We start from the raw sequence: 15,323 nt of genomic DNA on the forward strand, positions 1-15,323 counted from the left end.
GTGTTAACTGCAGATCCCAGTACAGCGGTAAATCACAGGGCTGGAAGAGTGAATGAAAGTGAGGGCTGGTTTCGATTTCCTAAGCTAAATGAATTGTTGTATTGATTCAGCAGCTTTTATGTGAATCTAAATGTTTAATTGTGCGTAAGATGTGGTAAATGTGTTTAACAATTACTTAGACGTTTTATTTATGGGGTTTGTACGGTTTAACACGCATTATTAGATCTGACAGATGAATACCTTATGACACAATTCAAAATACAGACACAGGCCTCTATTGTCTTTTATTTAAATGACATTTACTGGCCTTCTTTCACAATGTGTATTTATAATACTTCACAAGTGAATAATACTGTATCTCCACCTAATGACTGAAGGGCCTCACAAGGGCCTAATTTCACACGTTTTGTGTGTACATTTTTCATCATTCCTGCCATATTCATGCCTCGTTCATGTGAACCATTTCAGGGGGAATTTTCCTCATTTAAGCCATTAGGCCTTTTCTCACCTTCCTGTCTTTCTCTCCAGGTCCCTCCTATCAGATATGCCTCTGAATCACTGACAGACTATTAACCCACACCTGCCAGACGGCACCGTTGGACTGTTCTCTCTGGGCGCTGCCCTATGGCTCCTGGGGTTGACCTGTGAAAAGCAGTCAAGCTGGACACCGCCGCATCGCCCCCCACTGCCACAGTCTCAGTCCCGCCCACCCCGCTCTCCCCTAGTGACCCTCTTCTTTACCGCCAGCACCTGAGGACTCCGCCCACCACTGCTTCAGAGCCCCCGGAGGAGCAGTATGTAAGCGAGGTCACCGCTTGCGATGCGTCCAAGATTTACAGAGATGCAGGAACCATCACAGGTAAGAGGCAGAAAGGTCAAAGGTTACGGAGTGGGCTCTTGCATCAGTGCTATGTCAAACAGAGGGATTTTATCATAGCTGTTGTTCTTATTGGTTGTTTAAGTTTCATATTTTTTGACTGCCAATATTATATTTGTTTTAATAATCGACAGACATTTGTTTAAATAAGCTGAGTCATTAACAAAGAGAATAAGATTTAATTAAAGTTTTGTCAAAGAATAGGGTTGGCTCCAGCCTTCCTCTGACCCTGCAGAGGATGTACAGATGGAGCGATAGTGTTGAACCCAACACTCGCATATCAAACATATTTTGTTTACACAGTGTTTCTAATGAACGTTGAGGCATAGGCAAACCTAACAGAAAGAGGGAGATGCAGATTCTGTTCATGAAGCCCCAGCAGAATGAATTGCTGTATAAACCATTCTGATGTAAATTGCTGCATTGAATCGAATGACAATTTACATAAGAAGGGTTGTACAAACAATTCACACAGAATTTAGTTGTGCTTGCTTGTGGTTCGTGTACATCACTCTGCATAAAAACTTAACTAGACCATATAAATAAAACTCAAAAAAATGACAGAGAAACTCCCTTATAACGTCTGTGTATTACTCAGCATGAGTAATGCATTGAGAGCTAAAGTACACACACACACACAGACACATGCATGCAGGGCCGCCTGGGCTCCATCATTTCTGAAACTAGGCCACGTCTATAGTCAGTTTGTCTTCTGTATTTCGGCAGCCATGAGCAAACACTGTTGTCAGACCTGTGCCATTCTTAACCTTGTATTTCTTTCAAGTCTTGATTTTCTTATCTGTGATCTTAATGGTAATTTTACTCTGGAGTCATCCAAAGACAGCTGTTCATATGTTTTGCCCCTTTCTTATGTTTGGGAAAAAGTCAGCTCAAATTTCTTCCTGGCAAAAAATAAATAAAGTACACAGCAATGGCTCAAAACCCTTTTCCCAACTGGTCATAAGTCGAGAAAAGAGCTGACCCACAAACTCACAGTAAGAAGTTTTCCACCCAGAGTGTTAAAAATAGCTGCGATGTGAGTTTGTTGCATCGGAATTGTGTATCTTTGTTACAGTGTTGTAGAGGTGTTTAGAGTACACTGATTATTAACAGATCACTCTGTCTCTCTCTTACCCAGAATGCACTGCAACTGTTCTGTGATGCTCTTTTGGTCCAGGGTTTATTTTTGGCCCTTTTAATGTGATGCTGAGTTAACTTCAATTGCATGTTTGGCTCATCACTTCTTTCCCTTGTGCAAAAAACACAAGTGCTTGGTTTCACAGACAAGGTTTAAGGCTAGTCCCAGACTAAAATTTATGATTGAGCTAGCTTAACTAGTCTCAACTAAAAATTACTTGCTCTGCTATATCTTCAGATAGGTAAGCGCCATTGTTTAGTCTTAAGAATGCATTTTTATAATAGCAACTTAAATATCCTAATTTAACTAAGGCATTGTCCTGGCTTCAGCTAAGCCTTGTCTGTAAAACCGGGCCAATGACTCTTATTGGATTAAAACATATTTACCTATTTATAATAGGTATATATTTACCTACTTGTGTCAATGGATTCATTTTAATTAATCTAATTTTGTCATTACAGTTAAGTCATTTTATCATTACAGTTATTAATAATGTTCACATTTTCACATGTTATTAGACTGAAGCAAACTATGCTTCAGTCTACAACTTTGACATGCATAGGTGATGTTACTTTCAGACTCTTCTTCAACGTTCATTGTAGGGATTGGCTATTTAGCAGTCTATAGAGTACACATACAGACATGCTATTACATAATATAAAAGAATCTGAATCCATTTGTTGTGGGTTTGAGATTCCAAACAGCGTGTGTGTGTGCATGTGTTACACATAGCCAGTAAGGGTAGCAGCGCATTTGAATGAGGCTGAACATCCAACTGCTTTTATGGCATTCATTGAGGCATTATAAGACAAATGCTTTACACTAAACGAACGTTGTTGGCAAGTGTAACAGAATTTTTGGCAACAGCTTCAGGCTTTTTGTAGTTTTTCTTGTTGCTCACAGGAGACACTTTTTTTCAGCTGTTGACAAAGAGCTTCTGATGGATTTTTTTCTCTGCTTGTCTATAGAGGTCTGTAGTTGTGTGACTGTAGAATGTTGCGAATGATGAGAATACAGACTGAAAATGACAGTTTTGGTCACTTCCTTAACTTACATGGACCCCAGAGAGAGAGAGGGGGGTGGGAACAAGACCTTTGATCAGTTGGTTTTTAATTAAAGTGGAGCTATCATGCTATGTAATGCATTCTGACTTCTTTACACTGTTAAAGAACTACTGGCTTAACTTTGTAACTAGTTTAAAAACGAGTTGGAAGTATGACGTAGTATTTCTATACTTGATACACTACCCCAGCACTCCAACTTGTTTCGTAAAGTTTTTTTCTAATACTGGATCCCTGTCGTTCATTTGCAAAAAGCAAGGCAAAAGAGGCCCCCCACAAGCTAACCTACGAGTGAGACCCGTTCACCATCGAGGGTATCTGCTCTAAAAGATGCCGGACATGAACTACACGCAGTAAGTCAAACGTCATGCGTCTGTGTTTTGTTGGCAATCGTCGTGTAACGTTACGTGCATAATGTACAAAACACAAAGAGATTAATGGGATGATGATGTGACGCTTGATCGTGCTGTAGTTCCATCCCACTCCCCCACTAGTCCCACCTCTAGCAGCTCGTGTTTTTCTGGAAATAATCGTACAGCTGTATCTCTCTTTTATAAATTTGATCAAACTAAATTCTCTTCGAAGATACGACGTATGCAATACTTCTGTATAGGCACTCAAGATTGATATGAGATTGGCAGAAACTGCGTGTTACCCGATCTTTAAAAACTATGAATGTTTTATTTAAGAGCAGGTTTAGGTTCTTGTACAGTTTGATTTCTTTCTTTAATAGCGTAGTGTTCTGCTGGACATAGAGTAGGTGAATACACATTGTAGATTAATAAAGAACTCTAAATGTGTTGATAGAAACAACCGGCAAACATTATTTTAGTGATTTAAGATTAATTTGTGATACACATTAGTATTTTTCACAATGTGTGACTTGGTTTTTATCTCTGCTAAATACTTCAGTAGCAATCTCTGTCTGTCACGTAATCTGTTCAAGGCCCTTCGTGAGATTTCCTCTGCTATTATCACACACACTGGCTGAATTTGCGTAGTGAAAATACTGGGCTGCCATTTCTCCCTACTTCCTACGCACCTCTATACAAGAATATACCATCTAGCAACAATATACCAAAGTTACCATTGTTGCTACTTAAAGCATTACTAGTTATATTTTCTAGAGCTGTTCACAAATTAATCGCGATTAATCGCATCTAGAATAAAAGTTTGTGCTTACATATTATGTGTCTATGTATTACAAACACATACACGTATGGATACTTGTATTTATTTAGAAAGTATTTGCATGAATATATTTATTTTTATACATAATTCAAATTTTATATAAAAATGTATTTATTTTTATATTTTTCTTAAATATATACATGTTTGTTTGTATTTATAAATACAAAATTAATATGCACAGTACACAGACATATATTATGAAAACACAATCTTCGAGAATGTGAAAAAACATGAGTACTGTCTGTTGGTACAAATCTTGCCAACCACAATTCTCACAAAGATCTTGTGGCTGGTTGCCATGGTGAGTTTATTTGTGGTTGTTGTGATGTTCCAAGTGGTAGCTAGGGCATTGCTGGGTGGTTCTTTTGAGTGTTCCGGGTGGTAGCTATTGCAAATGGGTCCTTACTATTGCATGTCTAAAAACTATTTAAAGGTCAATATTTTATATGTCTGCCAGCCGCTGTTCTGTCAGTTTAGGTAGTGATACATTATTAATGGTCCTCCTCCAGGGGGTGTTTGGTAGCTGCTGTGGTCCCAGTTTCACTCTTCAGCTCTTCCTCCCCTAAAGGACACAGCAAATAGGGAATGACAGATCATCACCCCACCCGCTGCAACATGTTTTGCTTTCAAATGGGATAAGTTATGTGTTTTGTGAAGCCACAGTTCATTAGCATATGAAAAGCTTTAGGTCATGTAACCTACTTTACTTTAAACTCACTGAATGTAATACGATGGCACACTGCCATCGTGTGGAAGTCCAGGGGAAATGAAGATGGCCGTTATGACCCACTTTTAAACATTTGTGCAGCACTTTACAAACAGCCATCAAAATTGTTTCCCATGTGTGCTTATTTTAAATAAGCCTCACAAATACAACTAATGTATGTTACTAAAAGATACATTCATTCTGTGAACTACTAACAATATTTTGTTTACCAAATTTCAAGTAAAAATATTGTTTCTATTTGCATGTATTTGCAGAAAATGAAAACTGGAGAAACGGGTGAAAATAACAGAAAATATGTTTAAAATATAGTTTAGAAAACAAGTTCATATTCACATTTAAGCAACACAACAGTAATATTTGTACATGTATTTAGGAAAAGCTTAAAACATTTTTTGATGTGAATTTTTTTTATCACAATTTTCATGTGTCTTGTTATTTTCACATTACCAGTCTTTCTTTCATAACTGTTGGATGACTTTGTCACTCCTGAGGTTTGATTTGTTGAAATTCAACAGACACTAGACTGGAATGGCGCAATACATCTAGAAATGTGGATTTGAAATAAAAACTTGTAATGGTCTCTTATTTTTTTTCTGTGGCTATATTTGAGCCGTACATAGTCACTAAAGAGTTCAGATTTAGAAATGAATCTACTGTGTTAAAAATCACACATCAACGACATACAACGTGTTTTGTGATGTACAGGAGGCCTATATAGTTAGATTTCTTGTAGAGAGACAGCAGACAGATTGTGACTCATACTGTAGGAAAGAAAATCTCAGATTCCCCAAAACAGAGGCAGTATTTGACTGTATTCATCACCATGGTAATCTTACACTGGATTATAGTTTGAGTCCTATGTGACAGTCAAAACACCAAGAATAATGTAACTCAGCTTAACATCGACTTAAAGGTACAATACTGGGTTTTTAGGAGGATCCATTGACAGAAATGCGAAATAATATACAAAACTATCTTTTCAGAGGTAACTTACTAATGACTGTTATGTTTCTTATACCTTAGAATAAGCTGTTTATATCTACATACAGAGCGACCCTTCATACATTAAATTCGCCGTCATGTTTTGTACAGCAGCCCCAAACAGACAAACAACTCTACAACATGCGTTTCCTCTCTCTTTCTGCTGCGGTATCGTGGTGAAACAGATCGCGGATGATCCGTGATGCGTACAAAATCGCACTCTATGGTTTGAAACGCATGTGACCCGCGGATTAACTGTAAATTTCTTCATCATTAAGTAAAAGAGTAAACGCGCTCTCGCTCTCTCTCTCTCTCTCTCCAGTATCTGGACGAGGACAATATTAAAGTTGTTCTAGATAAACAATGATGCTCAAAACTGCTCCTTCACACAGCTAATATTACGACAAAAACAACAACATATCTTGGTTATAGCAAACAGAAAAAACTATTTACTCACATACTGGAAAGTCTTTATAATATTAACGCAGGTCCTGCCTGACTTTTATCCTTCTTTTTATACTTAAAATCCACAGACCTTTATTTTTATGTAATAAATAGGACATCGCTCGTTCTACAGTCTTTCTAATGCGTCAACATGAGGTCAACATATTTTTGTACTACGGTGGCCACCGTCGTGTTTGGACTGAGCGAATAGTTGCAAATCTATAAAACAACGCTAGTGGCTGCTGTAAATCAGAAACTGCGCCTTTAACAAGTAACTGCTGAACACTTACAGCGTCATACAGTAAAGTTTGTTTGATTTGTCAACTGTTTGTCTTTCATCATTTACTCGCACTCATATCATTCCAAACCTTTCATCTGCAGAGCACAAAAGAAGATATTTTAAAGATCTTTGGTAACCGAACAACTCTTACCTGCTATTGACTGACATTGTATGGACACAAAACCACAGAGACATTTCTCAAAATATCTTCTTTTGTGTTTCTCAGAATAAAGAGTCATACACAGGTTTTGAACATCATTACAGTGATTAAATTCAGTCAACTATCCCTTTAAACTTTTTTCAGCAGCTGTCTTCAACCTGATTGGCTCATCAAGTTGCATGTTTATCTAAACACTGCATTTATGCTGCATGTTTGCTTGTACACATGTCCTCTGTTACCGCTGATTCAAAACAACCAGTGTCTATTGTCTTTTTGTTTAAACTTAACTGTTTTTTATGGAACAGGTGGAGATCCACCTCTTTCAACAATAGACTTAATATCTTTAATTGACAAAAACAAACCAGTTTTGGACTTGTTTGTGTGATGGTTAATACAGTCTGTGTGTATGTTATAAGGTGATAAGATATTGAGGTTATTACTTAATAGATTTTATTAGACACCTGCTGAATTGCAACAGGTTTGAATCTGATGATCATGTCAGTTTCACATGTGAAGCTAGAACAATGTAAATTCATCCAGAATGAAACCTGGCGTTGCTTTAAATGTAAATAAAGCGATCCGGTATAAAGTCTGCTTGGTGTGTGTGTGTTTAAGAGAGAGAGACATTGTTGTTGGAGTTTACATTTAATACAAAGTCCCTGTGATAGAACCAGGATAGAAACAAACTGTTTGTGTTGGGTAGTTGACAAATTACATGTGTCCTATTGTGTGACATCAAATTTTGAACAAAATAAATCTCTGCTAATGCTATTTTATATTATAAATATTAACATTATAAAATAATATGTTATAAACGGTTTGTTTTATCATTTTTTTGATGTCACACCATAGGACACATGTTTGGTTTATTTGTCAATTACCTGTGTGTTCGTGCATTTCAGCTGACTGTCAGGTCTGTCCCTGAAAGTTTTACCCTGTTCTGAACTCTTCAACTCATGTCAAACTAAGTGTGTGTGTGTGTTTATGTGTGTTGTTTTCAGCTGACTAGTGTTGTGTCAGGTCTGTCGCTGAAAGTTTTAGCCTGTTCTGAACTCTCCAGCTCATGTCAAATTAAAGTAGCAGCCAGTGACATGAAACCACCTTGACCTTCTCTGTTTGACTTGTGCCTAGAGAGACAGAGAGAGAGAGAGAGAGAGAGATATAGAGACAGATAGAAAGTTGTGGCAACATGTTGCTTGCAACACATCATTTTTCACCCAAAGATCTTTTCTCTTTTGAGATAGTTACATACATACTTAATCACACAAAATGTCTACATTTTATGTAGCATATAAATGTGTGTATTGTTGTGACAGCGGGGCTGCGCATATACACGCTCGGCAGCTGTTAAACTACTAGATTTATCTCCGAGCCCGTTCCCCCGAGGCTGTCTGACTTCCTGCCTAACACACGCCCCTTTCACTCAAAAACCCCTGATCTCCAGTACGTTCTTTCCCAAGCAATCTATGTCAGCTGTTTTTAATTGAAAAACTAAAACTGATCTAGAGTCAGCCGGACAGGAACAATGATCACTGAAGCCGGCCGGCCGATCTGAGAGCGTTTCAGTCTATGTTTAGTGAGAGCCATGTGACCGGTGTCATCAGCATGCCAGACATGGCTGTGCTGTGTCCGCGTTAGCCTCCTCCCTCATCTTTCCACTCTCTCCCACTCTTTTTCCTGTGATCACTCGTTCCGTCGACTCCGTGTCTGATCCTGAACGAGTGGAAAATGTAAGTTGGGAAGAGCAGAGACACAGGCCGTGGCTGCAGCACCATGAGTGAGTACAGACATTCTTCACTTTTACACTGGATTGTTTCACACTCTTGTGGTTTGTTTATAGGCGGTGTCCAGCTTTAGGCAGAGATTGTCTGCGTGTGACTTCGGACACCTCAAGGTTAAGGCCAAGTTATCTGTAGTTAGAGATCATAGATCTGGAAAATTGTCGGCACTTTCACTGTCTTGTAAAAAAGTTTTAGAACGTGTTTGTTTGCTTATTTTCACGTCTTTGTTAACGGTTCATTTTCTGAAGTTGTTGGATTGGGAGTCATTGTGTGGTTTGTAAGCTTTGTAATACTTTTGGTATTCATTTTAAAGTGAACATTGTGAGGAGACATACAGTACACTTTTTAAGTTTAAATTTTTTTTTAGATTTTTTTCATTCCAAAGAATGTAAAAAAACAAAACATAACAAATTGTTTTATTAAAAATAAAAATTCCCTTTTACTAATAAAACGAGCAAATGTGTGTTTTTGAGCATGTGACAATACCTCAAAAGATTCTCTTCGGTTTGATCTTGTACTTATATTTCATATTATACTTTAGTTTTATCGTACATTTTATTTTTAAATTTTTGCGCTGTTTGTAGAATTGGTCCGATTTTCATTCCACGGGAGGTTGTATACTTACATTGACATTACATTTATCCATTTAGCAGACGCTTTTTTCCAAATCGACTTCACAAAATCACAACAGCAAAAACTGGATCAAAAACTGAACACAGTTTGCTAAAAAGATGTCTTTAATCTTGAAACATTTTAAAATCATTTTGGGATAACATGGATCATTGCATGTTTGTGGCATTCTGCATTTTATGATCATTTTTATGCATATAAATGATTTGTTCTGAATGTAATGACTGCTGGCCATATACACGCATTTAAGCTTACTGTTAATGTGTCGATCTTTGCTGTTTCTTTGTTTGATCAAACTCTGCAGATTACAACCATTAAACCCGTCTTTTTCAGCAGCTGTCTATAGTGGATCTGCTGCTGGTGGTGTTTAATGGTTAAGGAGACTGGAAGGACAGTAAGATTTGGTCACTTGTGCTGTAGTTCTGGTCCTGAAATAATCACTGGTCAACCAGCAAACACACACACACAAACTTAACAGGGCACACTGTGTCACACGATTTGTCAACACAATGTGACCAAAGAGCAGGTTTATTTAGGACTGTCATTTATTAGAGCTTAAATTGCATATGAGTTTGTGACTTCAATGTTTTGATTAATACACTTTAACGCTAACGAAATTGTGTTATATTGTGGCGCTTTTCTCATTTCAGTTTCGAGTCTTTACAGGTTCTGACCTGTTCTGTGATATTGTATATGCAGTTATCTCTAAAATAAAAAAAAGACTTATTGTCTTTACATACTTCATACGGCTATGAGATCAACAGCCAATAAATTCATCTTAAGCAACCTGTCAAGCAGTCATTGTGAAAAAGTCATGGAAGTGTAACAGTGTAAAAACCCTAATATATTTGTAGCTTTTACTGTATGAAGACATTTTGTTGACATCCTTTAACCGTTTTTTTTTTCTTTATTCATGTATTTTGGGGGGAAAGTAAATTCACAGATGTGAACTTTGTCATTAGCACAAACTTGGTCCTTAAGTCAAAAGCTCTCTCTCTCTGTCTCTTTTCTCTCTCTTTGTCTCTTGCTCTCTCGCTTTTTCAACTGTGGCAGTTTGGTGATTTAAATGGGATCATTTTTTATAAGATGTTTGTTTTGCTAACACTTACTATGGGGAACCGTGACCAGTTTTAACAAGTTGCCTATTAGCCTGCATGTTAATAGCATATTGCCTGTTTATTAGTATTTATAAAGGACATATAAATGCCTTATTCTGCATGACCTTATTTTACATTCTTTAATTCGACACTGTACCTAAACCTAAACATCGACCTTACATAGGATAAATATGCCTTAAATTAAGAGTTTATTGAGCAAAATGCATAGTTAATAGTGAATATGTGTTCCTCATGCTAAAGTTGTATTATCTTTTAATATGGGGGTTGCTTGGCAGTTTGTAGATCAAAAATCATAAAAAGAGAATCAAAGCCTTCTCTCTGTATGTTTCTGTCTATTCAGTGGTTTACATGGTAGTGTTACAGCTTTAATGAGGTCGCATTGTTTCTTTTTGGCATACAGTAATGTATCCACAGGGCCATTTGAAAGGTTAAACCCCATGTGCCACAAGCATATATACATGCGGCCTCTCTCATCAAACATGCTGGATGACCCTCTGATATACCACAGAACATCTCAGTCCTACATTTCAGTGCTAGATTTACAAAAGCTGTCTGGTTGTTTTAATAGAGAAAAGAGTTGTAGGTGATTGTGGATTGAAGGAATGGATGTTTAAGCACAAGGGATGTGTGGAAGAACAATCTTAATCTTAATGGGAGATATATTCTGGTGAGCCAGTGACATGATTTTTTTCAGTTCATGTGGGATATAAAATAATAATTGTTTGAAATAAAGCACAATTTCATTGCTGTCGTAGATGCGTTTTATCTGTTGTTTAGCCTGTGTTATACAAGATGTGGGTTTGTTTTGGCATTGTTGAAAGGTCTTTGTTTGAATTTTTGTGAGGATACACTCATACACAAGGATTTAGTTCTGTAGTCTATAACACCACTAGAGGGCTGTCTAGATTTACTTCAACTGCGTGCGAGTACATATGGTCTTTATCAATAAGAATTATAGTACATATATTGGGTAAAATGTACATTTTGGGTTTTTTAAGGTGTTTTTTTGCGGTATAATTTCCAATTGATCTCAATAGTCCTACTGTGTGACAAATTAATTTTGGACAGTACAAATCAGGGCTTTCAAAATATCAGATTTTCACTACACTATTCACTGTGATGATACTATCACAATGTCTATTTAATGTTTTTTAATACATGAAACAATAACGCTATCTGTCAAATTTGTCTTTAATTTTGTATTCTCTTCAATTCACACTAGAGATTGTAGTGTAGGGATTTGAGAGATAAGGTTCTGAACTATTTAAGATATAATCTATGTATCATTAACACTTATCGATAATTAAGTGCAATGCCGGTATATTGTCACACCCCTAGTATTACAATATTATTTTGATAAAAGATTGAACAATAAAAATCTTCGCTATTTAAATCACACAACAAGATGAGCAATGTGTAAAATGAGAGTATGTTAATTGTAACTGTGTATCTCTTTCTGTGTCAGATGTGTGTAACAGCACTGATCTTCCTGAGGTGGAAATCATCAGTTTGCTTGAGGAGCAGCTTCCTCATTATAAGCTAAGAGCAGACACTATATACGGCTATGACCACGACGACTGGCTCCACACGCCCCTCATCTCACCCGACGCCACCCTCGACCTGACCACCGAACAGATTGAGGAGACCCTCAAGTATTTCCGTAAGCACTCTTTAAGTTTCTTTTTCCTTTGTTTTTCTTCTGAACTGATGTTCTCTGTCTCAGAATATTTTCACATATGTACAGACACAATTTAAACACAAAATCTGCTCTTTAACCACTCTTTAATAAGTCACTCTTTCTGGGTGACTTTTCACGTGTAAGCAAAATGTATGACATTGACCAGGTCAGATTTCCGTATCTTTCATACATGCTTGAACAAACATCATATAATGAGCATAAAAAGGATTATGTTTGTTTTATGGTTGCCTTCAAATAAAATGTACAAATGTTAAATCATGGTTGTTTAAAAGATTACTGGAAAATATATGAGTTCTATTCTGAAGTATATTCAGATGGTTTTGTTCTTAAAATGCATATTTATCTGTTGCTCTTTAGTATCGAGTTGTATACCTCTGTGCTAATACATGTGCAGTTGGGTTCATGTTGCCACAGCAAACATTCACACTCAAGCAACTATCCCACACTGTCTGTCATTGGCTGAACCTCCTGTCACTCACAGGACTGGGTCCTGTATAAGCCGCTGATTGGTCTGTTTGATCATGTTTTGCCTGTGACTTTATCATGACCTCTCTTTGAGTTAGAAATTGTATATTGTGGGTCATTGTACTTAACAGATAACTTTTATTTCACCTTATAGACTTGAAATAGCATGTTTAATAGTTTTTGTTGTGCTAGCACCGTCATTGGAGATAACAGCTCTTTTACATGCAATATTAACTAAGAAGAGTTAAACTTGGGCCACAGGTCTGAGAATGACTTGTATATGGCAAACACACAGTTTTTAAAATGAGTATTATACAAAAATATCATTGTTAATGAGCTAATGCTAAAGCCCTTTATTGTGTGCTTTTTGGTACCTCATATCTTTGAAACCTTGTAACAACATTTTCAGCTTTTATAAAATAAAGTTTATAAAATAAATTGTACACTGCCTAGTAGTTTGTAAATGTGGTAAATCTAATGAAAATATGTCAAGAATGTGTCTGTCATATTTTACCCCAAAATCAATAGGAAGCATACCGAAAATTACACACCATTCCAATAAATTCCTTTTTTTTGCTAGAAATCTCATTAATCTAATGAATAAATATAATTGTAGTATTTATATATTTCTCATTTCAATTGTGCATTTTCAAAGTAAAATTTTTAATGTAAAATTATATAATAGTAATACTTGGGTTGTGACCGTATCATATATTAATATGCTACATTAATATATTATTATAGTATATAATACACCTAATAATATATATTAATAAAAAAATATTACTATAACAGTTTATAGTCACAATATAAGCATGACATTGCAAAAATAACTTTTATGGTCCTAAAGTAAGCCACATTTTCTTTATCAAATGTGACTTAATCATCATAATAGGAAGAAACCAGACATTTGTTGACACATTTTTTTCTTCTCTGTCCTCCAATCATTTAACACAACTCTGAGAACCTGTTACCCAGTCAGTGTGATGTCATCAGTATGAGCCCACTGCCGGTGATGTGGCAACTGTAAAGTCACCCCCCCATAGCCAGTCCACAACATGAAGTGCTGACATCACAGTTGAGTGCTCATAATGCAAGTGCAAACTTGTGATTGGATCACAATATCATTAAAATTATAATTATTATTGATGATAGAATGAAATTGATTTCTAGAATTATTTAATCAGTTACATAGATCATGTTATTAGCACAGAATAAAGAAACGATTTTAAAGACAGAGATGTTTGAGCGGTGGATGTAGATCTAGGACACGAAGGCCACATCTCATTCAACGTCACCATGGCATATTAAGTGTGTCTCCTTTTCTGTGCCATCCTATTTGTAGCTGTGCTTGGAATAGTGGATTGCAGAGAGTCAGCTGCTGCTTTTGGCACCCATTCAGCATCACATCAGCTTCCATCACTGGTACAGGCCACTTATACAGCACAATGACAACAGCTGCTAGACGTGTGGGGGAAAAGATCAATGGAAGAGTGTGGGAGAGAAAAGCAGAGGGGAAGTTAAGCAACAGAGTACATGCAGGCAAACGTAGGTTACAACACAGCCTGGAGTCAGAGCTAGTTGCTATGGCAACCCCTCTAGAGGGTGGCGCCTTGGAAACGGAGGCTGGGGAGGGCTGTGACGAACGCTTGGAGTAGGGAGAGAGTGGCTCTGATGAAACGCCCTGTGATTGGCTTGTGGGGAAGGTCCCGCCCCTCTGGATTGTGATACAACCTTGACTACAGCAGTATAGTTTCAGCAGCCTTTCTGCGGAGCTCTGCTGGATATTAAGCAACTCTGAATTTTTCGTCCATCTGTGCTTCTCTGACCTTGTGTGTTCTGGATGTCCATTGGCTTTGGTTAGTGAACGATTGGTTGATCAGGCTGGCTGGGAGAATGGGCAGCCATGGGTGCGTGTATGCATGCGTGACCTCAGATGCCGGACGAGAGAGTCTGCAGCTCACGGCTGAAGGAGACTGAGCATGCAGAGGTTTGTGGAAGCAGATTACTACGAGTTGGACTGGTATTATGAAGAGTGTGCTGACGGTAAGACCGCAGAGATAAAATCCTGTTTGCTAACAGTATAGAAAGAGGGAGGGGTGGAGGAATATATTACCCATGGGTGAAACACTTCAGGAAAGTTGTCTAGCAACATAGGTTACTAGGGGGGAATTATAAAAGAATCTTAAAGAAAGAAATGAATAGAATTTGAAATGACTGAGACATGGTGACTATATCATCCGTATGAGAGTCTGACTGAGATTGGAGACTCACTGTGTTGCATCAGACTCAGCACCATTTTACATTTCATCAGATGACAGTCAGTTTGTAATAGCTTTCATTAACTCGTCCTTTATTACTTCAATTATTTTAACAACCAGCGTAGTTTACACAAAAAAAGGAAATTCACCTGTCATTTAGTCATCTTTATATTGAGGCTGTTCTTTTTTCTATACAATAAAAGTGAATGATGACCGAGGCTGTCAGTCTCAGAAGGTCTGGTCACACTCACGCCAAAGACAAGGGTGAAGTATCACTTTAAAACTGTATGTGAACTGTCACAACCCTACCTGCACTGATCTGAGATCAGCCACTGTCATTGATGACATGCATGCTTGTGTGTTGACATCATGTAGTCGTGCACCCAGACTGTTTCCGGAGGAGCAGGTGATATCACACTCCATCACACTGTGATCATGTCCATGCCTGTTGATGTTTTATTGAAGTGGCTGATCAAAGGTCTGTCGTAGCTGTGTTCTTGTTATGCTGTA

General features: G+C 37.4%; 1 protein-coding gene across 5 annotated transcripts in view; it reads left to right on the plus strand.

The window, feature by feature from the left end:
• The first annotated feature begins 666 nt into the window (after window positions 1-666).
• trak1a (trafficking protein, kinesin binding 1a) overlaps window positions 667-15,323 on the plus strand; it is a 39,594-nt gene continuing 24,937 nt past the window's right edge. Inside the window, exons 1-2 of one of the 5 annotated variants that reach the window (XM_056762076.1) lie at window positions 667-859; window positions 11,854-12,048. Coding sequence is in view for 3 of the 5 variants with exons in the window: in XM_056762077.1 (XP_056618055.1) it covers window positions 8,633-8,636; window positions 11,854-12,048 (199 nt within the window). In the remaining 2 variants the exon portion in view is untranslated. Of the gene's footprint in view, window positions 860-8,444; window positions 8,637-11,853; window positions 12,049-13,595; window positions 13,630-14,289; window positions 14,599-15,323 lie in introns of those variants that run through there. The other 4 variants (XM_056762077.1, XM_056762071.1, XM_056762074.1 and 1 more) reach the window with 4 other exon arrangements.

This window comes from Triplophysa dalaica, chromosome 12 (genome assembly GCF_015846415.1).
Source record: "Triplophysa dalaica isolate WHDGS20190420 chromosome 12, ASM1584641v1, whole genome shotgun sequence".
Taxonomy (NCBI): Eukaryota; Metazoa; Chordata; class Actinopteri; order Cypriniformes; family Nemacheilidae; genus Triplophysa; species Triplophysa dalaica.